The following is a 27,912-nucleotide window of genomic DNA, read 5'->3' as shown; positions in this document are numbered from 1 at the left end:
GGAATGCGGCTCCGGGATTAGGCACCCCCCATAACGAGGAGCAACCGAGCTCTGGACATTCCACAGGCGCCTCCGGGGAGGGGCTACCCTCCCCATCAATCACGGTCTCGCCGCCCTCTTCCCAGTGTTCTCCCTGCTTACCACCAGCACTTATCGAAAAGAGAATTTTTTTTCTGATTTTATTTTTAATATTAATATTCTCACACAAAAATCACCGAAAATAAGGGTAGGGTTGGGAAGACCCCTCTGCCCCTGGGGCAGAAAGACAGTGCAGTGCGAGGGGGCAGGACTGTAAACCCCCCACCCCTCCGCAGCCCCAGCGTGGAGGAGAAAAAAAAAAAACGACAAAACGAAAATAAAGCCCCAGAGAAACTCATCCCGGGGTGTCCCTGCCCCAGTGAGGCCCTGGCCCTGGGCTGTTTCACGCTTAAAAAGAAAAGGGGGGTGGGTTGTAAGGGGAAGGTCCGTGTTTTTAAAATTGGCCGGGGCTGGGAAGGACGGGGCTCCTTTTCCTCATAGTTCTTTCTTTAAAACTTTAAAAATTTATTTTATTTATTTATTATTTTTTTTTTTACAAAATACCATTTCAGTTCCCACTTCTTCCCCTACAGTACAGGAGTCGCTCACCCTCAGGCGGGGTTGGGGTCGGGTCGGGAGTGGGGGACTGGTCCGAGAAAGTGCAGGACGTAGGGGAGGGGAGCAGGTTTGAGCACCATGAGAACCCGGCTGGAGCCGCGGGCGGGCGGACGGGCGGAGACGGACGGGCCGGGGCCGGACACACACTGGGGCGCAGGGAGGGTCCGGCGGCGGGCGGTCCCTGGAGGGGCGGGCGGGATGGCTTGGGGGTGCGGGAGGTCGGGTTTTCCCAAAAATGAATAAATAGAGGTGAGTGGGACTGTTATAAATTAAAAACCAAAACAAACAAAAAACCCAGAAAATACAAATCATAACCAAGTGAATAAACAAGAGACATGTACAGGGGTCACAGCTAGCACTGGAAGTAAAAAAGGAGGTTCTGGGGGAGGGGTAAAGCCCATACAAAGAATCTCATTAAAAACCTCGGCTGCCGTAACGTCTATGTACATACACGAGCCGCGTGCATCTGCGCCGGGCGGGCGGCTGGCAGGCGTGAGGGAACCCGTATGTGACCCCCGCCGCCGCCGGAGCCTGGTCCTTGTGTCTGTTGCTAGAAAGGCCAAAGTCGGTGAGGGGAGGCGCTGGTGGGCGAGGGGCTACCAGCCCCCTTCCCCGTCTCCCATTTTTTTTCCTTTTTTCCTCATATTTGTTTTTTAAAAAATTCTTTTTCTTAATAAATTAGGTGAGGGGAGCTGCCAATGGGGTGGAAGGGCTGGGCCCGACCCCCTTCCCGGCCAGAGGCGGGACCTAGGTCCAGCCCAGGCGTGTGCTGGTGGCCCCGCGGCGCCCTGCGGGCGGGCAGGCGGGCGGGGCGTCCGGCCTCATCGCGACGTGCTGGCCGGGGCCTGCGGGAGAGAGCAGGCGGAGCTCAGGATGCGCGATCGCCCACCCCCGGCCCGGCCCTCCCCGGCGCCCCCTCGGGTCCCCGCCCCGCCGGGCCCTCACCAGCGTGAAGGCGTCGTAGGCCTGCGCCAGCTCCTCCGTGCGGTACTGCTCCAGCACCACCACGCCCTGCAGGCCTGCGCTGCGGCGCCGCGCACAAGCCTCGCAGTGCACCAGGTACGTGTTACGGCTGCCGTTCTCACTCGTCACGAACAAGATGTTGAACACCTCCACCTGCGGCGGGGAGGAGGCGGCGGTCAAGGGGAGGGAGGGAGGGAGGGAGGGAGGGGGGGGAGAAGGAGGGGAGAGAGGGAGGGAGGCCGGAGACGAGCGCCTCCCTCCGAGGAAGCGCGCGAGGGAGAGAGGGCGCACTCACGTCGCACTCGTTGCAGTAGTAGGCGGGCTCGTCCTTGACCCGGCCCTGGTAGGCGATTTTCTTCCCGGCCCGCACCAGGCTCTCCCGCTGCACCTGGCAGTGCTTCATGGACTGCAGGAGGCAGAACCTAAGGGCGGGGCGAGGTGGTGAGGCGGGGCGGGGCCTCCCCGCTTCGGGCCGGGTCACAGCCCCCGACACATCCCCGTCACAGTGGAGGTTTTATGTGGTTTTTGTCTACTTGGACCACTGGAAAACAAAGCTCCTCAGGGCAGGGGCCTTGTCACCCGCCCAGCACGGCAGCCCTGCATGGCACGCGGCAAAAGGTGGAGCGGTGGGGGAGGAGGGGTTGGAACAAGGAAGAACAAGGCGGGCCAGGTCGGATGGAGATGGGCTCCCTCCCAAACAGGGCCCTCCCTCACTTGATCATCTTGAACAAGTCGGGGTCGCTGATTTTGACCGTGCGAGCCACGTTCCAGGACACGTGAATCATGGGCACGATGGATTTGACGTTCTTCACCTCGTTCCACTCGTATCGTTCCAGGGCCAGCTGGTACTGATAGGCTGCGGGCCAGAGAGGGTCATGACAGGATTCCCCAACAGCCCGAGACACTTGGGCCCCCGCCCCTTCCCTCACGGCTGGCCTGGCGCCCTCCAAACCCGCCCCCCCCACACCACGGGGCTCACTCCCCAGGGGCCCCAGCCCCTCACCGCTGAGTGGCTCACCCCACCACCGGCCCCGCCCCCTCACCGGTGAGGGGCCCCACGTTCCAGGCGATGTTGTTGCACCAGCCGGTGGCCTGCACCCAGTGCACGGTCCCCGCATTAATCCACACAAGGTCTCCGGGGCGCTGCACGAAGCGGTACACAGGGATGTTGGAAGCATAGAGGTCATCCAGGATTGGCCACCAGGAACCCGTCAGGTAGTCCACGCCATGCCTGGAGGGTGGCCACAGGGTCAGATGGAAATCTGGGAATCCAGGGACAGGGCGTGGGGGGTCTATCTACCCGAGAAGGGCGGCGCGCACCGGTCGCAGAAAGCGCTGATGGTCTCCCAGTAGTGCTCGTGCACCGCGAACCACTCGCAGTCTCCTGGGCCAATGTTGATGTTGACCGAGCAGAAGTTGTTGTTCTCCTGATGGCCTGAAGGGGGCAACAGAGAACTGCACGGTTGGTCGGAGCCGGGCTTGTCGCGCACTCATTGGTTGACGGAGGAGCGCTGGCGGCAGCCCCGCCCCCCGCGCTCCTCGCGGCGCGACGCACTCCGCAGCCCCGTGAAGAGCGCACCTGGCGTTCGGCTGCCTGGGACCTTCATGTACAGCTGCACTGTGTTCATGCCCAGGATGGTGTGGCCCACGTGGCTCAGCATGTTGCCCGTGGAGGTTACCCGCATGAAGGCGGGCAGCTTCAGCAGCTCCTGCAGCTGGGGCTTCCACCTGCCGTGGCGAGGGAGGCAACAGAAGTGAGCAGCTACCCCGACTCTGCTGACCCATCAGCACTCCCGCCCCAGCTTGCTGGCCTCAGCCCCACTGACCGCTTGGCATCGGACAGGTCGATGTTGGTGCCAAACTTGATGATGTGATGGTTCTTCGGATCCGGTGCGCTGCTGCGAGGGCAAAGAGCACAGGTTGGTGGGGAAGCACAGGGAAAGGAAGGAGTCCTGAAGGGCAGAGGCAAAGCATCCCTACCTAGGAGGGGTTCCCGTGGTGCTGTCCGGCTCCTCGGACTCCTCGTCCTCACTCTCCTTCTCCTCCTGCTTGGTCACAGGGGTAGGCAGGCCTGGGTCAGCGGCCTTCCAGGAGCCCTCCCACCGCAGCTGGGGCTCCAAGTCCCCTGATTCCACACCCCCTACCTCTGCCCGTGCGCGCCTCTCACCTGCAGGGACTCTTGGAAGGATGAGGCCTGGTACTGCGCGTACTTGGCAATGGTGGTGTGGGAACGGGAGCTCTCGCAGGGCCAGATCTGTCGCGTGCCTGTCAGGTCCCAGTTCTCATCTGAGGGCTGCTGCACCTGGGTGCGCACCTCCACCGTGTGCTCACCACTGGCCTCCACCAGCGTCTTGGTGGAGAAGAGGCCCAAGTCTGCAAGGGAGGGCCGAGCAGAGTGTTGGGGCAGGGGCAGAGGGCGGGGAGCGAGGCCCCAACTCACCCTCTCCCTTCTTGCTCCCCAAGACTCTGACACAGTGGACACAGGCTTCTCAGAGCTCAGCCAAGGAAGAACAGGCGAGAACCCCAGCCCCTCATCAAGCTGGGAGGGTTGGCCCTCCCAGGGCCTGGCCTTTACCTGCATCATAACCAACCCCCTCTCTCCCACTGATGCTCTGAGTCCCAGCCCCTCCCCCAGAGTCCTCAGGTGTCCATGAGGCCACATGTGCAAAGCACCTGGCACACAATAGGTGCTCAATGAATAACAGTTTAAGTTTTCATTGGATCCAATGAAAGATTTCATCAAGTAAAAGCCTAGACCGTGCTTCAGTAACATTGGAGGAAAGGGAGGATATGTGGGTAAGAGAAGGCTACAAGGAAACAGGATTAAGTTTTATAACTCAGTATGGTTTCCTTTTACTTTGGAAGGTGTTTGAAATTGTGCACAATAAAAGGTTGAAAAAGAGAAAGCCCCAAACCATGAGCCTCCTTGGATTTTACACAACCTTAATCACCAAGAAAACCAGAAGTAACTCTAAGCAGATCCCGAGATACATCCCCTTCCCACCTGCCTACTGCTGGGGACAGACAGATGGGGGGAGGAAAGCCTGAGGTCAGCTGACCCATCACTCAGCGCACTCTTCAAATATGGCTTACACGTGACTGAGGAGAGCTCACTACAGCTGTGGCCCTGGGTCTTCCAGAGCGGGGGCTCTCCGAGGGCCCCAAAGCCCCAGATCCTCGCAGCCCTCCCCAGGTCTTTCCACCTCCACACTCACTGAGCCGCAGGGAGCCTGCCAGGCCCCGGATCACGGTGATGGGATTTCGAGGGTCTGTACAGAACTGCAGCAGCACCGGCGAGAAGGCATCCCGTTTACTCTCCAGCTGCGGGACAACCAGGAGACAGGGCTGAGGTCAGAGCCCCGTCCCAGGCTCAGGGCCCCCCAACAGTTCCAACACTGTCCTAGAACCCTCAGGCAGGGGCGGTTCTGAACACGCAGGGCACTCATACATAGATGCTGGGTGTGGGCGGGTTCAGTTTTTCCCGGGGCAGCTTCTCCTCCGAGTTGATCTTCGGTTTCACAGACTGGGCAGGGGAAAGGTAGGACTCTCGAAACTTCCCTTTCACCTTGGCATTCCTGTAGAAGGACAGTGAGATGAGAACAGGAATATCAGAGTGCTGGGGGAAGGGAGTCTCCCGCAGGGCCAGGCCAGCAGCCTCAGCGGTGACAGCCCCCCCCACTCACTTGCTGGCCCTCACGACGTCGGCAGCACAGTGGCTGATGGTGAGGTCTGCCATCCGCAGCCTCCGCTCTTCCACCTCCGAGGCAATGAAGGTCTCCTTGTCACCACTTTCTACTTTGATGAGCCGGATCTTCAGCTCCTTGGGGGGCCCTTCACTAAGTGAGCGCAGCTTCAGCATGTCAGCCCGGCTGACACCCAGTGGCCCCGGAGCTTCCTCCCGAGCCTTCTTCCCAGGGACAGGGGCTGCCGGGGGTGTGGGCTGGACAGAGGGTGCAGGAGCTGGCGGAGGGCCCGGAGCTACGGGCGGCTTGGCCTTGGAGGCCCCGCCCAGATCCGGCCGGGCCTTCTCACGACCCTGGATCTCCTCGCTCTGCAGGTCCAGGTTCCCCAGCACTCGGCGGCTCTTTTCTTTGGGGGCCTTGGCCTTGGCCTTGGCCCTGCCCTCCCGGGGCCGCCGACCCACACTGTCCTTACAGGCCCGCCGGTGCCGCCGGTGCTCCTTCTGCCGCCTCTTGCTGCTCCCTGGTCGTGCTGCGGCCGCCACCCCACCGCTCTCCTCCTTGGCCTGAGCTGGGGGCTGCAGTCGCTCAGTCCCGCTGTCCGCTCGATCTGCCGTGTCCACTGGGTCGGCCGGGTCTGCGGTGCTCCGGCCCACCCGCTCCACAAGGGTCTCACAGGCCCGACTTATCTCTTCTAGCACCTCAGACTCAGAACGAGCAGGGGGCAGCGGCAGGGGTGGGGGCGGGGGTGCGGGGGTCATGGGGCCCGGGGCTGGCTCTTCGCCCGCCCTGCGCTCCCGGGCCCAGGGCCCGCCTGAGGTAGAGAACTGAGATGACGAGGAAGCGGAGGGCTGTGGGGAGCCCTGGGCGCTCGGGGCCGCGGAGGTGGGCGGTGGGGCGGTAGCACCTGAAGAGGAACCGGGGGAATACTGAGTGGTGGGCAAGGGCCCAGGCCGGGTGGGAACAGCTGCTCCAGTCCCCCGGTAACAGTACTTTTGTCCTTCCAGCACGGAAGCCAAGGACTTGAGCAGGTTGGCCGGGCTGGCTGGTGGGGCTCGCGCAGTTGGCGGTGGCTGGGGTGGTGGCGGGAACTTGGCTAGAGGCGGCGGTGGTGGCAGGGCTGGTGGTGGCTTCTTCTCCTCTTCCTGGGTGGCCGGGGTGGTGGCGGCGGTGGCAGCAGTGGTGGCTGGGGCTGTGTCAGTGGGGAATGGAGGCTGCAGAGATGTAAAGGGCTCCTTCAGAGGAGGCGGGGGGACCACGCCTGCCTCGTGTCGTTGCTGCTCCTCCTCCTTGCGAATGGATTCATCCAGCATCTTCATGATGTTGGCCAGCCCATCAGGTAGGATCTTGAATTCAGCTGGCTCCTCAAACTGGTCCTCCAGTGGGGTAGGGGGGAAGTCAAAGAGTCGAGGGCCTCGGGCAGGCAGCTCCCCAACCCTGGGCGGCACAGGCTGGGGGGCTTTATTCAGGGGGCCTGGGGATGGCCCCGGCCCCCCCTCGGGGGTCTTTGGGAAGGAGACCCTGGGCCGAGGGCTCTCCGGGTGCCTGAAGCTTCCTGAGGTATTCTGGTGGCAAGAGGAGGGAGGGGCTGGAGGCAGGGCAAGAGTCAGGGGTGCAAGAGGTGGGTCCTGGGGGCTCAATGTTGGGCTGGGGGGGCGGGGAAGGGGGTCCATACTTCTGGCCAAATAGGAAGGTGTAGGGAAGGACACAGGCCCAGTAGGGCTGCTGCTGTGGCTGCCACTGTTGCTGCTGCTGGTGGTTGGGGGAGCGGGAGGGGTGTGCGAATCCTGAGTGCCCACAGAAAAGCGGGGGGCCGGAGGTCCCAAGAAGCCCTCGCGGTGGGGGAGGGGTGGCGGGGGAGGGCGGGGGCGTCCCTCAGCCCCGAAGAAGAGCTCGTCTAAGATCTCTCCATCCTCACGGGCTGCTCGGCAGGCTGGGCCCTTCAGCCAGGCAGGGGGGGGTGGAGGGCGTAAGAGGCGGGGACAAGGGGGAGGAGGAGGTGAGGAGGGGCCGGGTGGCAAGGACAGGTGGGGAGTGGCAGCGGGAGCCGCCAGGAATGGTTTCCGACTACTGTGTGCTGAGGGCCCAAGGCGGCCTTGGTGAGAGGAGACCTCCAGCGCGGGAGTTTGGTAATGGTCAGCACCGGGCTGCAAGTGTAGGACGGCGGTGGTCAGAGGGCTGCTCCAGCCACCCTAGACCAGCTCCACTCATCCCCCCCACCGCTCCGCCCACCACCTGCAGTTGTCACTCACAATGCCTGGGCTCGGCTCCACGCCCCGGAGACCAGGGTTGCTGCTGCTGCTACTGCTGCTGGTGGTGGTGCCGGGGGGGCCAGGGGGCCGGGAAGGGGCGTAAGGCACGCAGGCGGTGGTTGCTGCTGGTGAAACGCTGGAGTCCATCCGCGACCTCTGAACTCTGCTCTCTCTAAGGTCACTTCCAGGGGGACGGGTGGCAGGCGGGCAGCCATGGCTCTCTGCTCCTGGGGGGCGGGGGCCTGGGGGTGCAGCCGGGACCAGCCGGTGGCCGGGGGGGTGCACAGGGTAGGCCGGAGCTGGGTATGGATATGGGTGAGGCAGCGAGTGCCGCTGCTCCTGTGGGCGAGAAAGGAGGACACTGCGTGAGGAACGAAGGACACAGGGGCTGGAGATAAGAGGTGAGGGGGCCACAGAGAGGTGCTCACCTGGCGCTCTGGGGGTGCTGAACCCTTGCGCTCGGGGCCCCATGCATCTCCATGCGGGGTACTCCACAGCCCTGGCTTGGTCAGCTGGAATGGAGGGCTGGTGGCTAGGCCAGGCGGGGGTGGGGCTGGGGGTAATGGTGGCGGAGGCAGCGGCAGCCCTGGGGGAAGGCCAGTCTGGAAGAAAACAGAGTGTGAGAGTCCCACTCCTCGCCCCAGCCTGCCCACTCGCTGCTGGCCCGCCCACATACAATCATACCTGCTCAGAGTTGCAGCCTCTCCTGCGTTTGCCTCCAGGGCTGAGGCCCTCCTCCCCCGAGGGGCCTGAGAGTGCTGCAGGAGGCATAGGCTGCACCACCGGGGGTTCGGCGGCTCGCTTCACCGGGGGACCCCCCCGCTTGGCCCCATAGTTCCGTTTGTGCTGAGGACGGAAACAGAGAGAATGGCACCGGTGCAGACCTGGCCCGGCCCTCCTCCCTAGTCCGCCCAGTCCCAGCCTCACCTCAAGGTGCAACAAGTTCCACACTTGCTCCAGGGGAGGCAGAACCTTGGGTCGGTGCTGGCAGGAGGCGGCATGAAAGTTCCAAAGCTGGGCCTGAGGAGGTGGGGGAAGAGTGCAGAGCACAGGGCAGAGGCAGACGTAAGACGAGGGCACTGAGTCAGAACGCACAATCCTAGCCCCCTGTGTCCTGCCTCATCCCACCTGCTGTAGTCGGCCGACGCGGGGCCCCAGCTCAGCCAAGCTTCCTCCGTATCGAAGGGCGCTGTGGTAGCAGCGTACAGCCTCCTCACTGTCGTGCTCTGACTCGTACAGCTGCCCAAGCTGCTCCCACAGCCCCGGCTGGGCCGGCTCCCGGAGCAATGCCTGCACACAGCCATGCAGGGATTCCAGCTTCCCATGGAGGGGTCTTGGGGTGGGTGTCCTACAGAGCAGAAGGGGGGGGAGGTGGCAAGGCTTGGCGAACTCTTTTAAGGCCCCAGCCTTACCTCCCATCCCCAGCACCTTTCAATCCTCACTCACCCTGGAGCATAATACGGTTTGTTGGGGTGGCCAGAGCTACTGCCGTGTGAAGGAGGTAGGGGAGCAGGGAGTGGGGGCTGCCCGATGCTGGCAGAGCACCTGGAGAGAGAAGGGCTCTGTTAATGTACAGCAAGCTGGAAGTCTTGTCCCTACCTAGGAAGGAGGGGACTGAGGAAACAAGAGAAGGCAGCTGAGGACTGCACTGAGGCCCACGGGATGGCAGAAATGAGAGACTGAGGAGCAGAGATGGGAAGAGGAGTGCCTGGAGGCAGAGAGACAGACCAAGTTCTCACCTGCCTCCAGGCAGCCATGCGCTCCGAGGAGGGGGATGGGGCGGGCAGGAGCTCCAGGCCCCAGCACAGCTCAAGCCCCCAAGGGCAAAGGCTTCCCGTGCAGCGCGGGCCCCTGCAGGGTCCACTGCCCGATGCATCCAGCCTGTGTCAAGGAGAAGAGATTATGATCCTACTGGGAACAGAGACTGAGCTGTCAGGGTACACACAGCCGACGCGGCCCCAGTCTTCCCTTACCAGGTCAGCAGTGGCCCCAGAGATCGGGCACGGCCCCCTGCCCCAGCTCCTTGGGGCGATGGTCCGGCTCCAGCCGCTCTGACAGGAGTGCCCACTGCCCCCAGATGGTCGCCCAGGGCCTTTCACAGCCAATTCTACGGAGAGGAGGGGGAAAGGAGTAAGGTGAGCGGGCCAGAACACAGTCGGGGCCGCAGGCTAGGCTGGGCTGGGCTGGGCTGGCCTGGCTGTGGCGCCCACAGGTCTGTGATCTGCGCAAGGCTGGCTATCCCTGAGGAGCGGCCCACCCGGCCTAAGGAGCCTCAGGGGAGTGGGGGCAGCGGGAGGGCCAGTCGGTGCGATGGGGTGGCTGCGCTGCTAGGCTTCCAGCAGGGAGCCCCGCGGGCCGAGCTGCAGCGCTGCGGCCGCTTACCCGGCCTCCGTGGGAGCTTTCTCTCCCGGCGTCGGCGAGCTCCGGAGACCTGACCAATCACAGGACTTCCTCTCTCCCCAGAAAACCAATCATCACCCGTGTCTCCGCCTCAGTAACAGCCTGGCCGGGACCAATAGGAGCGAGGTTAGCCCGGCCGCTGCCGGGGGAGGAGGGGCAGCGGAGCCGGTCAGACAGGCTCTGCCCGGGGTGACCCCGACGTGACCCCGCGGCTCCCACCTAGGGTCTCCATCTCCAAGCTGACACTAGGCCGGTCGAGGCAAGCGGAGCCTGAAACCCGTGCGGGTGAAGGCGGCGGGTCGCACGTTCGGGCCGACCTGGGGCATGGAGCTACCCGCAAGTCCCACGCGCCCACAGAGCCGCCGGTGGTCCGCGCTAGACCGCCCGAAACGCCCCCTACCCCGCCGCCTAACACCGACGGACAGCAGACGGATGCACAACGCCGACACAGGTGGCGCTCCCCCTCCTCACTTCACCTCGCCCAGTGCCTGACCTCCCCACCCCCTAGGAACTGTTTAGGGCTGGCCACTCACGGCGACTTCTAAGGCACCCAAACCTGCCCGCGCCGCGATCTGAGCGCTCCACCCACCACGCCTGACCCCCATCCCAAACCATGGTCAAGCCCCCAGTTTCATACCCAGTTCCTTCAGCTCCTCCACTTCTCCTGGTTCTGTAGGCCTTCAATACCAACCGACCCCCAAAACCAAAACCGTCCTCTAATCCCCCAACTTCTGAGAAGTCGCGCACAGCGGTCCCGAGTGGCCCCTCTCGCGTGGCTCCCGTTATCCTCTATGCCCTTCCCCGCCGGGGCCACGCGGCTCCCCACGGCCCACGTGGCCCCCGCCCCCCAAGGGAGGGGGGATTTCGGGGGTTGCCCGTGACGTGGCTACTTGCGCAGCGGAAGCGGCGTGTGTAAGAGTACGGGGGGGGGGTCCTTCGGGAGGGAGGAAGGAGGGAGGAAGGAGGAGGGCGGGGCCCGCCCGGCGGTGACATCACCCTTGTCCCACTCTCACCGCCCACTCCCTTAAAGAACCCAGAACCCGTTTCACTTCCTCCTTCACCCCCCCCAACCCCTTCCCGTCGGTGCTGGCTCGACCCACGACGGGAGCAGCGCTCCCCTTCCTGGGCACCTTCCCTTTAGCCCCAGTTCTTCCTTCTCGCCTCTCTGAGCCCAGGATCTCGGTCCCCGCGCGTCCTGCTCGCCTACCCCGCGTCCCCGCAGGTAGGAAGCCGGCTCCGCTCCCGGGATCGGTCCATTGAGAGTCTAGAGTACAAAGAGCTGCGAGAGGCGAGTGTAGAGTACAAAGCGGCGGGGGCGGGGCCAGCGCTCCAGCTGGAGCTAGCGCCGGGCAGGAAGCCGGGGGAGAACGCGCGACGAGGGGCTGGGGGCGGCTGGAAAGTTCGCCTTCGCCGAGAGAAGTCTGAGCTGTGGGGAAATTTCCACCCAGCCCACAAGGGCATTCGGGTTTCTGGTGAAAACAGTCCTCGATCTGCAGGGCAAGGTCGTCTGTTTGCACGCAAGCGCTTGGACCCTACAGGTCCCGGCGTGCCACTCCCCGGCGAGCCCTAGTAGGCGCTTGGGCTCTGCGGACCCTCTCCGCGGTTCACGCGGAGTTTCGGTCAGAACTCTCTCTCCTCACCATACAGCCTTTATGTCAGTTACCGAGCCCTGGGCCAAGCACAGCGCTTAACTGCGGTCAAGCATAGCCCTGGCCGGTTGCCCCCACCTAAGTCCCGGGACCCATGGACCAGACATGGGAAAACGGGGAACCCGGGGTCCAGACATCAGAGGAACAGATCCCCGATTGGGAAGTGGTGCCGAGGGCGCTGCCAGTTACCAGGAAATGCAGCTTCCCCTTCTGCGATGATGACACTTCCCCTCTACCACTTCCCCTTTCCCACGGGGAACTGACTCAGCTTTCCCTAAAACAGCGAGTCCCGTCGGCCAGCCCCTTTCCACCTCTATCCACAAACCCCTACGCCGGTACTCGGAATACAGCAGCCCTCACTTGAGAACAAAAACTTCCTGTACACTAAACACACACTCACTCTCGCCAACCACCTCGGATCCTTGTCCCCACCAGGGACCCAGGCGCCTGACTTCCCATCCGCCTCCTGTACAAAGCCCTCCCTCGGGGTCTGATTCAGGCTTGGGGTGGGGGAGCATGAGTCACCCAGAAAACCTTCCCCTATTCCCACTGACTCAGCCCCCGCCTCCCTGAACACACACAGACACACACAGTCAGAGGCAGACACAACTCAGCCCACACACCGCTCCCCACCGGTCCCGCGGAATTTCCCCTCTCGTCTTCCCCCATGACGGCCCCTCCCCGCGCCGGGCAGCCCCGACGCCGCGGTCACACCTGTTCCCCAGGCGCCAGCAGCCGGCTCGCGGTCCACTCTCACCTCCACTCTCGCTTTGGGGCAGGAATAGCCCTCCCCGACTCTTGGCGTCCGTACTAACCCAGGGGAGGGGACAATCACCGGCAGGCACAAAGACAGACACCCAGAGACTCCTCAAAGACAGATGAGAGGTAGACGCACACGGCCAAAGAGGACGGTATACTTCTGGGGCAGGCATTCCAGCCTCTCCAGTCGGACCCACAGTACTGGGAGTCAGCCGCTCAGAAAGGGTTAATTCTTCTCCTGCCGAGGCCACGCCCTCTCCATCCGGGCACTCCCGGCTAAGCCCAGCTCCGCCCCCTCCATCCGGGCTCTGGACTCGGGGACTTTAACCGGCCCCCTCCCCCTAGCGCCCCGAGAGGGACCCACTCTATCAAACACACCCACTTAACTCTCTCTGGGCTCCAGGCCGGAGGAGCCCCTCCGCACACCGCTCCCGCCGCGCGGGATGAGGGTCCAGACGTGAGCACGCAGATTCACGTGCCGGCCAAAGACAAGACCCCGCAATTAGGGTATTACCGAGCAGGGAGTTAGCAGGCACGCGGCACGCGCGAGGAGGTGGGGCCGGCCCGGAACCCCGCCGCGTCCCGCTCCCTGTCAGGCTCCGTTCTGCCTGGTGGAAGCGAGGGGTTACAGCTCGCTTCTTACCTGGGGGAGGGGGAGGCGTAGGGGAGGGCCGCCGGCTGGGGCTCCGCTCTGACTCAGCCACCCCGGGCAGGCCGCCCGCTCGGGATTCCCTTCCCCAGCCTTCCCTCGCTGCTGGCCCCTCCCCGCCCCCCACCGAGAAGTGACAGTGCCGGCCCTGGCCCGCTATGTGTCACTGCGAGCCTTGTGTCTGCCTCTGACTGGACCGCTGTGTTCACCAGTCTCTCTGACAAGGTCGGCTGTGTATGAGTCCCGGTGTCTGTCTCCGTGTGCACCTGCATATCTGCTCATCTTGTCTCCATCAGTGCCTGTGTCTGATGCGTTCCTGTCATTATGCCTGTCTACACGACTCCGAGGGGCTGTCTCTGTCTGTGTGTCTGCCTGGCTCCTGTCTCGGTCTTTTGTCTGGGACTGCCTCTGCATCACTTGCCGTGATCACGTGTGTCTCTCTGCACATGCCCTTCTGTGTTTGCCTTCATGTTCCTGAACAGAGTCAGGGAAACACTGGAGCAGGCTGACCCGGCAGACTCCTCGCCCCACTCCCCTGAATCCTGATGTCTTACTGGATCAGTGATCCTTCTGTTTGAGTCAAGCATTTGGAGGTCTGGGTGCCTTCATTTAAGTTCTGTCCTATTCCTCAGCATCCTCACTTATCCTCACAGCTCCCTGTGGCTCCCATTGTGATGGTAATTGCTAGCATTTAGTGAATACTTATAACATGCCAGGTACTGTGTTAAGCACTTTATATACATTTTAAAAAACTCCTCTCCAGAACCTGACCTAGTACTACCCCATTTTACAGATGAGGTAATTGAGGCTCAGAGAGGTTATATAACTCTGTCAAGGTCATTCCACAAGAGAGAGTAAGAGCTAGGCTTCTTTCCAGAGCCTTATTCTTACCACTCTTCTATAATGCCTCTGTACTATTCTCTGTTGGTTTTATCCTCACAGGACATTTCCTAGGTCAGCCTGCCCCACAGCTCTCCCCCACAGTACCATCCCAAATGTCTTATGTCTCTAGAGAAGGTGTAGGTAGGAGGCTGTGCAGCATTTCTCAGAAGCCATTGGTTTCTTGGCCCTGAAGCTCATTCAGTTAACACATTCATTCAACGCAATTCCACTGAGGCACCCCAATGTGCAAAACATCTCGCCAAATAGTGAGAGATACATAGAAGAAAACAGTCCCACTCAAAACTTAGTGAGAAGTGGAGAAGAGCAACACACACTCAGAGAACTTAAGTCTCTGGCTTAGGTACCCTCTTTTCTCCTACAGAAGAATGGGGGATGGGATGGAGCAGGGCCTTAGGCAGAGAAGTGGCAGAAAGAGAGAGGGAAGCACAAGAGGAGTAAGATTTAGGATGTATGGGGCAAATGCTGTGGTGCAGTAGGGAGAGGGAGGAACCGAAGGGATCTGGAAGGGTGGGAATGCCAAGACTGCCATGGCAACGGCAGGTTTTTGTGACCATGGCCTCCAGTATCTCTCCAAATCAGTTCCCGATCACCCTCCATAAGCCAGGCTGTTCAACAACTATTACAGGGGCAAAGCCCTCCTCATTCCAAAAAAAATATCTTATCTCTACTTTCTGGCCTGCAAACTCCAGGTTAATTCAATTTAGTAACTGAGTTGTAGCACTGGTGGGGAGGGGGAAGGGGGGGTGATTTTTTGGTGGTAGTTGAGAGGCTGGTGAAGTACAGGGATGAACCATTCATAGGCAACAGAGGGGAGCTCCATAAATGAGGAAGACTGAACCACTCAATCACCTCATGGTGGGGGGGATGCTCAGAGTTGGACTGGACCATTCTGAGGAGTGGGCATGATCTAGATCACATCAGTCCTTCTTGCATATGGCGCAGAGCTGGACTGTTGCGGGGAGGCGCTGCATTGCTCAGGGGCAGGACTTACCAGATGGGAGTTTGGTGTGCCCTGTCTCATTGGAAGCAGCGCCCCAGCAGTAGGGTGCAGCAGACCACAGTGGGTGGGGTGGGTGGTACTACGGGGCTGGCATGGTGCCTGGGGGAACCTAAAAGAAAAAAGCCAGTTAGAGGTGGGATCTCCCAAGCTGGAGAATTTTCCTATGCCCCCTGTCCCCTTATTGAGGAGAAACCTGGCTCTGGTGGTCAGATGGGATGAGAGAATCTGTTTCCATGGCAACCAGAAAAAGCCAACCCAAGAGTGGTCCTCCAGCCTTCCCCTTTAGGAAGCAGCCTGGACCAGGGAGTGAGGGGAGCATGCTACAGCATCTGCGTTAAGTCCACAGTGGACACCCAACCCATGATCCCTCTTCTGACTGGACCCTCCTGCTGAGAGTCCTTGGCCCCAGGGTAGCCCTAACTGCCTCTGACATCTGCACCCAGGTCAGCTTCAGTCCTGGCCTCAGGCTCACAGAAACTCTTCCTTCAGTTCTGCCTCCTCCCTAACCTTATCAAGACACCAGACAACCCCACCTTCTGGACTCTGCCCCCTCTCCTTCCCTCAGGCTGGTGCAGGCAGGTCTTGGTGAGCAGCACAGGTGGCCAGACTAGATGAACGGGCCCAGCAGGGAGGAGTCTTCCTCCTCAGCAAGGACTGTGACTCTGGGCCTGGGTCTGGAAGTGGCCTCTGCTGCAAGCCTCCCTTCCATCAACCCATCAAGGCCATATCCTGTTTCTCCATCACCTCCTTCCTCTAAGTGGCCCAATTAGGTGATAGAGGCCCACTCCCTCCCCTCCTAACTTTCAGAGACAAGAAGTTAGGTGTCTAAGTCCAGGGCCAAGAATCTGGTGTCCATCCAGGGGTCAGACCTAAGTCTGCCTCACCTCAAACTCACTCCTCAGGGACCTATGTTTTCTGCCCTCTTAGCCATAGTTCTCTGCCCTTAAGCACCCAGACACTTGGGCTCCCAGTCTAGCCTCTCCGCTCCCTGTCCTTCCAGCCCCCATCCTTCCCCCTGCCCCAGAGGCTCAGGCCTCCAGCCCCCAGCCTCCATGATGCAATGTGCTGCAAGCTGCCTCAGCTGCTGATGACACTGCCCCCAGGGGAGGTGCTATTTCTGACCCATGCAAGGCCCCTCACCTGGCCAGGGTAGTGGTCAGCTGCAGGCTAGGGAGGCCAGGCAGGCAAGGTCCTTCTGCTGGAGAAGGGAGCTTGAGGCTGGAACCCTCCAGGACAGGGACACTCAGAATGTGAGACCAGAGAGTGAGTGAGTAAGAGAGAGAGAGAGAGAGAAAGAGAGAAACAGAGAGAGAGGGAGAGAGAGAGAGAGAGAGAAACAGAGAGAGAGAAAGAGAAAGAGAGAGAGAGAGAGAGAAAGAGAGAGAAACAGAGAGAGAGAGAGAGAGAGAGAGAGTGAGTGTGTGTGTGTGTGTTAGTCTGTAGCATTTGTATTTGTGGTTGTGTTGGGGAAGAAGGGGATGCTGGGGAGGGGCCTTAGGACAGACCAAGAGGAGAAGTGAGGGGCAGCCAAGGGGGTCAGCCAAGGGGGTCAGCGGGGTGTGTATGGGGTGTCTGGACACCAGAGTGGGGGAGGGGCCAACAGCCATTTAAAGGGCCAGCCCCAGAGCTTTAATCCCTCACCAGCCCTGGCCCCAAGCCGGAGGCTGTAATTCATCTGTCCAACAGCTGGGGTGGGTGTGTGTGTTGGGGGGGGGGCATGTGGACGGGAAGGGGGAGCTGGGGGAGGGGCTGGGGCTTTCTTGTGCACAGAGCCAAACAACAAAAGGGGAAGCTGAAGGGCCAGCTCCAGTGTGCCCAGGACAGGCTGCTGACGTTCAGACCTGCCGGTGGCCCCCACCTGGTGGCCGACAGACTCCGTAGTTTAGACTCAAGGATTCTTGGCCAAGGAGTCCATGAACCCAAAGGTGGGGCCCTGGAGAAGGCCCAGGTTGAGTGCCCCCCAGGCAAGCTGTCACCCCTCCGTGGAGGTCCCATCCGCAGCACTGTCCCAGACCTGGCAGGCCCCGAAACAGATTCAGCCTCAAATGCCCTGCTCGCCAGCCAAGCCTCCCCAGACAAGGCCTGCCGGCTCCCCCCTCCCGCTGGCGCAGGGTGGCAGCGGCCACACCGAGGCTGTCCCTTTAAATCATTACCACCCCTGATTGTGTGGACGAACAGAGGGCCCTGCCCCCCAGGCAGAGGCTTGCCACCTACCCCCACGAGTCCCCAGAAATGTGAGGGCCATTTAAAGGGACAACAGAGAGGCAGCCGGGTCTCTAACCGTCCCCGCCCCCACCCCAAACACACTCACAGACCCTTTCGCCCGCGACACATAGCCCCTTGCCCCTCCAGAGGGCCCCCCAAATTCCGGTTCTCTCCCCACCCCTAGAGACTGCTAGAAGGAGAAAGGGGCCAGAGTTGGGGGGCGGGGAACTGGGGAAACGAGAAAAGGACAGGGACTCCCTCCTTCCTCAGAGCCCCAGGGGACAGGTCGGAAGGAAAGCAAAGCCTGGAGAAGCAGCGAGACAGAGCCCCGAAAGGTGCCGCGGGCAGACCTGGGGCGCACAGGCTGTCGGTCGAGGGGAAGGGAGTTGGGCTGCACGAGACAGCGGCGCGGCCAGCGGGCGACTAGCCCAAGTGGGGAGATGGAACAAGGAGGGCCGGGGGCAAAGAGGCAAGGCCGGGGGAAACGGGGAGACGGAACCGGGGAAAGGGGTCATCTGGGAGGGTGTGGAGGAAAACCCGAGAGGGGAGGGCGAGCCAGGCCGGGGTTACCTGCTGGGTGTCTGTCCCCCGGCGGTGCCCCCGGAGTCCGGGTAGGGAGGGGGGGGAGCAGCGGGGGGGGGGGAGTGGGGGCTGGGGGGGCGGGGGAGACGGTCCCTCCTCTGCCTCCTGGGCCTGCCCCGGCGCTTGCAGCCTCTGCCTCCCTCCCTCCTCCTCCCCGTCCCTGAGTCCCGGAGTCAAACAAAGAACTGTAGCAGGCTCTCCCCAACCCCCTCCCTCCCCCCTCCTCCTCCTCCTCCTCCTCCTCCTCCTCCTCCTCCTCCTCCTCCTCCTCCTCCTCCACCTCCTCCTCCTCCTCCTCTTCCACCTCCTCCTCCTCCTCCTCCTCCTCCTCCTCCTCCTCCTCCTCCTCCTCCCCTCCCTCCCTCCCCACCAGCAGGCTCCCTCCTCCTCCCTTCCGGTCTCTTCCTTTAACTACCCGCCCCCCCCAGCCCCCAGCACTAGTCTCTCTACCCACCCACCCGAACCTTTTACACACCCCTCAGCCAGCCCTGTCCCCGCAAAGGAAACTGTGGAGTCCCTCTGTAAAACTGAAAGGCTCCAAAGAGCATGGGAGGGGATTGGGGTCTTGCTCAAAAATCAAGAACCACAATACAATTATTTTATTTTCACAGCCAGAGGAACAGTCTTAGCTGTTTCTTCTGCAAGAAGGGGGAAAAAATAATCGCAAAGAAAGCAATACAAATCTGACTAAAGCCCTCATCAAATAAAGTGCACAATGCAGTGGAAGCTAATCCCCAGCCCCCCCCGCCCCCCCCCCCCCCGCCCTACCAAATTAGCACAAACTCTCCACTCCTCCCTGGAGAACTCCTAAGGTCTTGGCCAGTTTGAAGCAGGCCTACCAACCATAATAATAAAAATAATAACAGCGTTTAACAATAATAAGCATTTCATAACAAGCATTCATTCAGTGTTCATTCTGTGCCAGGCACTGTGCTAAGTGCTTTGCATAAATTATCTCATTTTTTTCCCTATCAACTGCCTAGAAGGTAGGTATTAATATTTCAATTTTCCAGATTAAGAATATGAGGCACGGGGAGGTTGTGACCTTTCCAAGTGTCTACAGCCACTAAGTGGCAGAGCTGGGAATGGAATCCAGGTCTGATCTGACAGCCCAAGCCCTAAGGTACACAAAAAGAGAAACCAATTTTTTGCAATACGATAACCAATACCATGACTTAATAGAGAAGGGCAGCCATAGCTATCAACTGAGTCCCCTTCCTTCAAGAGACAGAGATCCACCCACCTACACAGAATAAAGGCCCTGACTTTTCAGTCTAATACAGTTTCTTGACCCTTTTCCTCACTGTTGGGACTGGGGGTAGGATGCCATTGATTAAGGTCAGGGCTGAGCTGGTATCCAGCAGTATACCACACAGCAGTATACCACAGTTTGCCTCCTGGGAGGTAGCTATCTGGCAACCACTCCTACTTCAACTCAATATGGGGGCAGGGGCGGGGGCAATGAGACACTTGGTATTGCAGCAGGTGGGAAAGTAAAAAGACTGCTGGGAGGCTCTTTCCAGGAGGGACGGGGGTCTTGCAGGAAAAGCTCTTCTGTGCCAGTCTAGGGAAAAGTGACCCAGGCTTCGCTTCGCCCAGCGAAGGGGCAAAGTCCACCACACCACACCCGTGCCCCTCCCCCTCACAAGACTCCAGGCCAGGGTTTCCCACCTGCAGGACGCTAAGGCCAAGGGAAGGGAGAGGGAAAAAAGATGGCACGGGGTTGCAGCTGGACTCGGGGCGGGGGGTGTGGTAGGGGGAGGGGGCCGGAATGGAAAGGGCACGTGCACTGGTGACATCATCCCAGGCCACCTTTAACACAGACCTTTGACCCCGAGGGGCGGAGAGGAGCCTCAGGCTAAGCTTCCTGGGAAATATCCTTAAGAATTCTGGGAACCCAAAAAGGAGAGGAAGGAAGGAACCCAGGCGTCCCGCCCTTATCTTCTGCCCCCAACGCGGCTCCAATCCCTTGGACTCGGGCCTCTCGGCTCCTCCTCTCCGCCTCCAGCCCTGACCTCCCAACCCACATTTCTGACGGAGTCCCGACACGCCTCTCAGAGATACTGTGCCTTCTCTCTCCTGGGCGAGATCTCGGGTGGGGCGCGGGAGGTGGGGGGCGGGGGCACCAGGTCCCGCGGGGCTCCGTCTCCCATCAGCGGGATCCCCCGTGCCCCAGCCGGCCGCCAGCCGGAATCTGTCTGGGTCCCAACTCTCCTGCCCCTCCCCGCGCTGTTCCAGGGCGGAGTCTGTGGAGTTGAAATCAGGACACGGCAAGAGGAAGAGTTATATAACTGGGAGAAGACGAGAAGGACGAGTGAAGATCGGGAGAGGCAGCCCGAAAGGAGCCGAGGGAGGTGCAAAGAGCACCAGGGCGAGGGGGGGAAGAAACGTTAGGGATGAGAAGGGTTTTGGTGCACATCAAAGGGGAGGAATTCACGCGAAGACGGGTTGTGATGGTCCGGGAAAAGTCACCTGGCCCGTCCGGGGCTTCCCCGCAGCGCCCTCCCCAGCCACCAAGAGCAGCTGAGCCCGAGCGAGTGAAGCCTCGGGAAGGGGTGCTGATACCCGTTCCGTTCGTCTTGGAGAGGAAACCTTAGCCAGAGCCCGGGAAGGCAGCGGCGGAGCATATGGGGCCGGAAACCACAGCTCCGCCCAGCCCACCTGGGAGAGTGGGGCGCCAGCTGGGGGTTGGTGGGGAACAGGTAGCTGGCTCCTCCCACGCCAGGCTGGGCAGTAACGGCTTGAGACCCAGAGAAAGGCTAGCGGACCCATACGTCTGGTTCCCCCCGGGGCTGAGGAGTGAGTGCAGCCCAGTACTAATTTGCGAACAGAGTCTCTAGATGGGGGTAACTGGGGGAAACGGCAAGCACTGACTCGCCGCGCAGGCGCGGGGGGGGGGTTACTCGGGCTCGTGCGGCGCGGGGAGGGGGAGTGGGCGCGAGCGTGTGGGAGTGCACGTGCGGGTCCCGGGCAGTTACCCCCTCCCAGCCTCCACCTCTTCCCCTCCCCTTTCCCTCTTCCTGTCGCTCTACGATGCCTTCTCCACATTGGCTGCCAAGGCGCTGATGTCAGAGGCAGCCGCTGGAGCGGATTGGGCGGACGCGAGAGTTAGGGAATCCAGCTCCTGAGTCTAGCTCTCCAGTTACTCTGGCAACAGGGCAAGCAACCCCCGGGAGGGAAGGGGAGCAGAGCTCAGCGCCGCGCCTGGGTCCCGCCTCCCTCCGGACCAACGCCGAGTCCGTTTCTGTGGCAGCGCAGCTCGCTCGCTGCTCCCCTGCTTCCTCCTAGGGATCTCCCTGTCTCGAGAACCAGGCGACCTGCCCTCGACCTTCGCCGCAGTCTCCCAGCCCCCCACTCTGCCAACTCCCATCCTAAATCAGCCACAAGCCGCGGCAGACAGGAAGCGAATCTGCGTTGCTTAGCAACCTGCCCGCGTGCCCCCTCCCCACTATTTACCCCAGCTCCGGGAGGCGGAGTCCCTACCCCCTCCCCCGCCCATGCCCTTTGCCCTCCCGACCACAATTTCCTGTGAGGGGGACCGAGATGACAGGAAGTCAAACAAGCACCTCAGCCCACCTTTCCCTCTGGCCGGGGCGGGGGGCTTCGGCTGCTTTCACGGCCACATCCCCCACCCTGGCCCCTGAGGCGCGCTGTGCGTCTCGCTCTCGCCATCTCGCGGCTACGTCGCGAAGGTTCAGCGGAGAAGGTCCCGAGAAGGGCGAGAAGCTAGGAACGGGAGGTGTCAGAGTGGGGGCTGGACCGGGGATGAGGAGACTATCGGGGTGAGGCCGAGTGCAGGGAGGTGACGTGTGGTGGAGGGGATGGGGGCGAAGGCTACCGCTGGGAAGCTGTCGGGGCTCCCAGTGTGAGGGTCAGAGCTGAGGCTACATACCTCACCCGTGGGAAGAGCCAGAGGGAGACTTGGCGCGGCCCGGGACCTGAGACACAACCCTGACTACACCCGCCCTCAAGAGGCCATCGCACTGACCTAACTGCAAACCCTGATCTTTGGTCCTGCCCTTCGGTTAGGGACCGCCGCGCCCCGCCCCCGCCCTAGGGTCGGGAAGGGGAATCCCAGCCCAAGAGGAACAGGGAGTCCTTTCAGGCCCCTGTCGACATCCGGAACCCAGGACATCTGCCGCCCAGCTCTTCCCTCACCCCCGCCCTGCTCTTTTCTAGGGGACCCAGATGTCCTACGCCCAGTCTTCTTCCCAGTGCCTTCCTTTCCAGAGACCCGAACGTCCATCCCCAGCTCTACCCTTCCTGCGACTCAGGCGTCCCGCCCCACTGCGCGGAGATGGTTTCCCTTTCCAGACGCCTTCGCGGCTCCCCGTTACCTGGTTCTGGGGTGTCCCAGGTGTTCAGGTTCCCCAAGGTCACCCAGGGGGTCGAGCGGCCCCCCCCTCTCCCAGGCCGGGGCTGGGGGGGCCGCTCCGCCCCGTGGCGCAGTTGGATTTTCCAACACAAACACCGCCCCCCTACCCCCCTCCCGCGCCCCAGCCCCGCCCCCTTCTCATGGTCCCGCCCCTGCCCGCGCCTAAGTCCCTCTCTCAGGCTCCGCCCCGCTTTCTGCCGGTCCTGCTCGCCTCAGCACAGGTGCCGAATAGCATGCCGAATGCGGGGTACAGGGTTCAGGGTGCAAGGAACGGGGGTCCAGCACCGATCCCTGCCTGACAAACCCCGATTCCGTTTGGATCACGCGCCCTTCCAAAGTAAGCCCCGCCCCACTCGCTCAAGTCCTGCCCAGCGATTTAGCCACATCTTCTTTAGGCCCCACGGCCCTGCCCATTCGTTCAAGGCCACGCCTCCCCTCCCTCTCAAGACCTCCCACTTCCCTTGCTCCTTTCCCGGTCCAGTAGCTACTCAAAGGAACTCTCATTCTCCGTAAGGCCTGGGCTTCCTCCTTCCCCAAACCCCCAGCATCCCATTGAGAGACTTAAGGCTTGTGGTTGTGGGTGTTTTAATGCACTGAGCTCCAATACAATTCTCCCACCTTTATGGCTAGCACAACCAGATATTACCAGGGCCCCCTCAGACGACAAATTCAACCAAGGTCAAGGCCAGAGTGAGGTCCAGCGTCTGTCCGAGGTGCATTATCAGCCTTGGCTCTTAGAGTCCTCGACCCTCCCTCAAGCGGTGAAGAAGGGGAGGTCCTCTCAGTTATCCAGGCTCATGAGTAGAGCAGTGCCCCTCTTGATCCAATGATCAGATGTCATGGTCCCAGAGCGGAGGTCGATGCCAATGACAAACGATGCGCGCTCTGAGCTGCCTGCCCGGTTGGGATAGTAATAGCAGGGACAGGAGTACATGCCTTCGGGGAAGGAGAGGAGAAAGAGTCAGACCCTGGAGCCTCTGGCAGAGCAGGGCAGGAGCAAGTGTGGGGGAGGGGTGGGGCAGAGACTGGGTTAGGATCCAAACTAGGGATGGAGCCGGCAAGCTTGAGGGCACTGTCCCACCCTTGGCACTCTTCTTGCGGCTCTCTGTAGGCCGGAAGTGGATCGTGGGCATGAGGCAGACAAGCTGCATGGGCTCTGCCTCCACCAAGCAGGAGTTCTTCCGGTCCCAGCCAGCACCCTCCAGGTATAGGCCCCGAACCCAGACACCATCCTGGGGAGACATGGGGGCAGGTTGGGGGGAAATCTAGACCCTCAGTTGCCAGCACCCCTGTCCTGCAACCTCTCCTTTCCCACCTTTGCTCCCAGCACCCTCCTTCTCCACCAGAACCCCCTCTGCTCGGAACCCCGACAACATCTGGCTCCCACCTTGGGTGGATACACTAGGTTGCTGTCGTCCACAGTGGAAACAATAAACTCCCAAGAGAGGCTGTCCACTGAAATCTGGGGATTGAAGGTGAGAATAAGGGAGGACCCCTAAAGAGGAGAGCAGATACATGTCCCCAGCAACCATCCCCACCACACTTTCCACATTGCTCACATTGTTTTGGCGAGCTGAAGACTGCAGGACAGCCGTGAGGAAGCCGGTGGGAAAGGTGAAGCCAGCCAGCCAGAAGATCACAGGAGGCCGCGTGCGGCTGGCCCACAGCTCAAACTGTTCCACACGCATGGCCAAGTCCCGGGTCCATGAAGCCAATGGCTTTTGTGAGGGATATGCCTGGAGGAGGAGAAGGCAGTGTGTGTTTATTCATTCACTTATTCATGCATTCAGATCCTTGTTTCAACACCTGGAACAGCTATAAGAAGAATATATGCTGTCAGCCCCTGTTCCCCAACCATAGATCGGCACAGCTCTCCAAAAGCCAACTCCCAGGAAAGAAGCATAAAATGACAACTATTAACAATAGCACCAGTAATATTAACCAGTTACCATTAATGAAGCACCTTCTAGCATTGTGCACAGCACAGGGGATCCTTGAAACATCCTTGGAGAGGCTAGGAACTTACCCTGAGTAAGTTTCTAACTAAATAACTTTTCAAAGTCAGTAAAGGGCAGAGTCAGATTTCAACCTTGAACCTGTCTGGCCCCAAAGCCCAGGCTCACTGCTTTTTGCTATATGCTCCCTTAAAACCAGGAGGTCGCCGGCCCAGGGGTGAAAGGAGAGTTCATTGTTGGATTAGGATCAACAGTAATGTAATCTTGCCTTTCCCCAGAGTGGAGGGACGTGGGCATCAAAGATGCAACTGAAAACCTCTTCCAGGCTTGTAGACATGATGATGAGGCCCTGGATGCCTTTTTCTAGGTCTGTCAGTGAGAACCTGAACAGGGTAAGGTGGAGGGTTAGGGATGGGGTGGGCCTGGGAGAGCCATCATAGGCAGGGAGTGAAGGCCTTTCCTCGTGCTCCCCCACCACGTTCCACAGAACCGCCCTCCATCTTACAGGATGGTCTCCAAAAGCTTGTTGTATCTCTGAATCTCCTGAAGAAGCACCACATTGAGTGGGGAGGGGTCCATAGCCAGCAGTTTTCGGGTCCTTTCATAGTCGATCATTTCAGGGATCTTCTGTTTCACATCAGCAGCCAACTCAAGGACCTGCCGAGGCAGGAGCTCTGAGCTCTGAGTGCAGACCCCTCTTCCTCACTGCTTTCCCTCCCCCAGGTGTCCGTCTGTCCTTACCTTCTCTTCCCGGCTCTGGTCTCCGGCCCTGGTGGGTGTAATCTGGGGTTGCAGGGAAAGCAGAGTCTCAAAGAGAGTGTGTGCCTCAGTGATCTGGGAGGCCACATCTGCATTAGGGTGCTGGCCAAAGGTCTCGGGGGGGTCCATGCCGGGCAACATGCTAATGTACTCCTTGTATGAGGCCAGGCTCCCATCCTTGGGGATGAAATAGGTCTCCAATACTGACAACCTGGGGAGCCACTGCATAATTATCACTGTGTCGTGGGGACTCTGGGGCTCCCATGCCAGGCCGAGACCCCATTCATCCAGCTCCCTGCTCTTGCTCCAGCCCCCGCCCCACAACCCCACAAAGCCTGCTTCTCCCATGTCACATTCTCTCCTCACACACTTCCCCTACCCCCAGTGCTGCCCGTTGCCCCCACCCCATTCAGCGCCCCCCCTCACCGGTAGGAGGGGGTTGACAGAGCCTGCTCACAGAAGTAGTCGTTGATGTAGGTGGTGAGCAGGCGCCGGTCCCAGTCGTCCGTGACGTGTCCGCCATAGTTGACACCAGCGATGAGGTACTTGAGCGCATCCCAGGGCGTCTCCTCGTACTCGTCCAGGTAGAGGCTCAGCAAGTTCTCTGACACCTGTGTGTGGCCCCAGCCCGAGCCCCCAGCCCCCCACACAGTTATGGCAGGAGCCCTTCCAGGGGCGCTTTAACACAGGCTTCCTGTCAGTGGCTATTCCTGCAGGGCAGCCATGGGGCAGGAAGTGTAAGGAGACAGGGCTGGGATGAGGGACCCTGGTTAGCACAAACCTCAAAGTCAGAGTCATTGAAGCCACAGATGATGTTCCAGCCAAGCTGCAGGAACTTTCTGCGTTCAAGTAACACAGAGTGGAAGAAGCACAGTGCAAACAGCAGCTTCTTATACTTGGAGGGTTTGGAGCAGCGGGAAAACTGTGGTTCTGTCATCAGTTGGTAAAGACGGGTCATGTTGGCCTTTAGGCCCTGGGGACAATGAAGTACAGAGGTGGGATGACATGCATCTTGCTTGGCCCTGCCCCTAGCACCGTCGTGTACAGTTGTGGAGGTTGCTCACTGCACAAGGGTACTGGCTGAAGGGATGAGTGGAGGCTGAAATCCAGCTCTTGAGCTGCATGCCAGGACGTGCACTCATTCACGGGGCTGCGTGCCTTTCTCTAATTCACACACAGGCACTGTATGGACTAGGGGCAGCCCTGTCTTCTTGTCTCCGCCCCCCCCGCCTTTTGATCCCCTCAACCACGATGTTCTCAATGGTGGGTAGGCCAACTCAATTTGGAAATGCCAGAAAATACGAACAGAAACATAAACATGCACTACTGATGAACAAAAATGTACACAACTATGGGCAAAGGGTCAGTAGATAGTGTCTCATCAAGGAGGAACGTTCTATGTGATTGGATTTATCAGGCTTCATGAACAGGTTGGGATTTGGCCTAAGTCTTACAAATGGGAAGGATGTGACGAGGCTGAGAGGAGGGCCTTAGTTTCCCAGAGATGGGAAGAATTGAAGGAATAAAGGCACAAAGGGGAGATAAAGTGAGAAGAGAAGTCTAACTGAAATCAAGTGCAAGTGCTCAGGTGGGGAAAGAATGGCCATGAGCAGATGGAGTGCAATAAGAAGGGCAGTTTGAGCCGTTTGGACCAGATTCACCAGGTATCCTGGAGCCATTTCTGTCTTAAGTAGGACAGTGATACGCTGAAAGAGTATTTTAAGAAGACTCATATATGATGGACAGAATAGAGCAGGGAGAAAACAGAAGTAAGAACATTGGATAACCAATAACAAAAAGAAAATATAATAAAAAAAAATACCATTTATAACCATCATCAAATTATGTAAAATACCATGAAACCACCGAGTCCTAACCACTGGACCACCGGGGAATTCCCTTTACACATCTTTATAGCAAAACTTACAAAACTTTATTGAAATAAAGAATAGGGACTTCCCTGGTGGTGCAGTGGTTTAGAATCCGCCTGCCAATGCAGGGGATACGGGTTCAGTCCCTGGTCCGGGAAGACCCCACATGCTGCGGAGCAACTAAGCCGGCGCGCCACAACTACTGAAGCCCGCATGCTGCAACTGCTGAAGCCCGCGCGCGTAGAGCCTGTGCTCCACAACAAGAGAAGCCACTGCAATGAGAAGCCCGTGCACCACAAGGAAGAGTAGCCCCCGCTCGCCGCAGCTAGAGAAAGCCCGTGAGCAGCAACAAAGACCCAACACAGCCAATAAATAAATAAATAAATAAATGGAGAGACCTACTATACTCATGGATTGGGAGGCTCAATATCCTAAAGATGATGATTTCCCCCAAACTGATCAATAGAATTTTTCTGGTGAAAACTTGACAAGCTTGTTCCAAAATTTATGTTGGAGAATAAAAGGTCAGGAATAGCCTGGAGAAGGACATTGGTGAGGGGACTTGCCTTCCCAGCTATCAAGAATTATTATAGGGCTATATAGTAATTAAGACAGTGCACACTGACCCCAGGATAAACAAGTTGACCAGTGAACAGAATAAAGGGCCCAGAAACCCATCTATATATATATGACATGATTGAGACATTTAACAAAATTGGAATATATAATACATTTAGATTAAAAGAGTGTATCAATTTACCGAAGTTGGCAACTGTGCTTGCAATTATATAAGAAAACATTCTTATTCTTAGGACTGAGCCCTTTACACTGACATATACTGAAGTATGTAGCAGTAAAGGGCCAGGATACATGCAATGAACTCTCAAATGTTTCAGAAGAAGTGTGAGTGAGGAGAGAGCGAAAAACAGAGAGAGATCAAATGATAAGGCAAGTGGGACAAAATGTTAACAACAGATGAATTTGGGTAACATACATGTGAGGGTTCTTTGTACTATTATTCTTACAACTTTTCTGTAAGTTTAAAATTATTTCCAAATAAAATACTTTTAAAATATTGGCCTCTTCGTCTGCTTCCAAAAGAAATCTGGTTGCACCAACTATACCCTGAATGTCCTACTTTCTCTGAAGGTTTGGTGGATCCCAGGAAGGTTCTGCATCACCAGCAAGCAGCATTTCACAGAAGGCTCTCCTGGGCTGAGCTAGAACAAGGCCCTCTCCTCTGGTGACCCAACCACGGCAGAGCCATCCTCTCT

General features: G+C 59.4%; 2 protein-coding genes across 18 annotated transcripts in view; both read right to left on the bottom strand.

Annotated features, from left to right (window-relative positions):
- Positions 1-2: 2 nt before the first annotated feature.
- Positions 3-22,147, bottom strand: KDM6B (lysine demethylase 6B). Of its 5 annotated transcripts, none has more exons than XM_070044446.1 (24): positions 22,016-22,147; positions 14,883-15,000; positions 9,914-10,033; positions 9,505-9,638; positions 9,271-9,412; positions 8,978-9,076; positions 8,660-8,879; positions 8,459-8,551; positions 8,216-8,377; positions 7,960-8,133; positions 7,532-7,870; positions 5,283-7,426; positions 5,048-5,174; positions 4,815-4,920; positions 3,767-3,972; positions 3,580-3,644; positions 3,426-3,497; positions 3,179-3,327; positions 2,920-3,034; positions 2,643-2,830; positions 2,314-2,455; positions 1,895-2,021; positions 1,582-1,752; positions 3-1,481 (listed from the first exon to the last, which is right to left on the bottom strand). In XM_070044446.1, exons 5-24 carry the CDS (start codon positions 9,405-9,407, stop codon positions 1,458-1,460), a joined length of 4,860 nt encoding a protein of 1,619 aa, XP_069900547.1. In that variant the 5' UTR covers positions 9,408-9,412; positions 9,505-9,638; positions 9,914-10,033; positions 14,883-15,000; positions 22,016-22,147; the 3' UTR covers positions 3-1,457. The 5 variants fall into 5 exon arrangements, with proteins under 5 accessions (XP_069900547.1, XP_060146381.1, XP_069900549.1 ...); XM_060290398.2 differs by lacking the exon at positions 22,016-22,147 and adding an exon at positions 16,032-16,560; XM_070044448.1 differs by lacking the exon at positions 14,883-15,000 and having other exon boundaries at positions 22,016-22,138.
- Positions 22,148-22,637: 490 nt separating this feature from the next.
- DNAH2 (dynein axonemal heavy chain 2) overlaps positions 22,638-27,912 on the bottom strand; it is an 87,968-nt gene continuing 82,693 nt past the window's right edge. For 8 of the 13 annotated variants that reach the window (XM_060290282.1, XM_060290288.1, XM_060290286.1 and 5 more), the window contains 8 exons: positions 25,549-25,740; positions 25,194-25,378; positions 24,750-24,978; positions 24,514-24,665; positions 24,277-24,391; positions 23,613-23,789; positions 23,441-23,515; positions 22,638-23,285 (listed from right to left, as the gene is read on the bottom strand). In XM_060290282.1, the coding sequence (XP_060146265.1) occupies positions 22,884-23,285; positions 23,441-23,515; positions 23,613-23,789; positions 24,277-24,391; positions 24,514-24,665; positions 24,750-24,978; positions 25,194-25,378; positions 25,549-25,740 (1,527 nt within the window). In that variant the 3' untranslated portion in view covers positions 22,638-22,883. Of the gene's footprint in view, positions 23,286-23,440; positions 23,516-23,612; positions 23,790-24,276; positions 24,392-24,513; positions 24,666-24,749; positions 24,979-25,193; positions 25,379-25,548; positions 25,741-27,912 lie in introns of those variants that run through there. The other 5 variants (XM_060290285.1, XR_009560289.1, XR_009560290.1 and 2 more) reach the window with 5 other exon arrangements.

This window comes from Globicephala melas, chromosome 20 (genome assembly GCF_963455315.2).
Source record: "Globicephala melas chromosome 20, mGloMel1.2, whole genome shotgun sequence".
NCBI classification, from domain to species: Eukaryota; Metazoa; Chordata; class Mammalia; order Artiodactyla; family Delphinidae; genus Globicephala; species Globicephala melas.
This window is presented reverse-complemented; position numbering and strand designations above follow the sequence as displayed.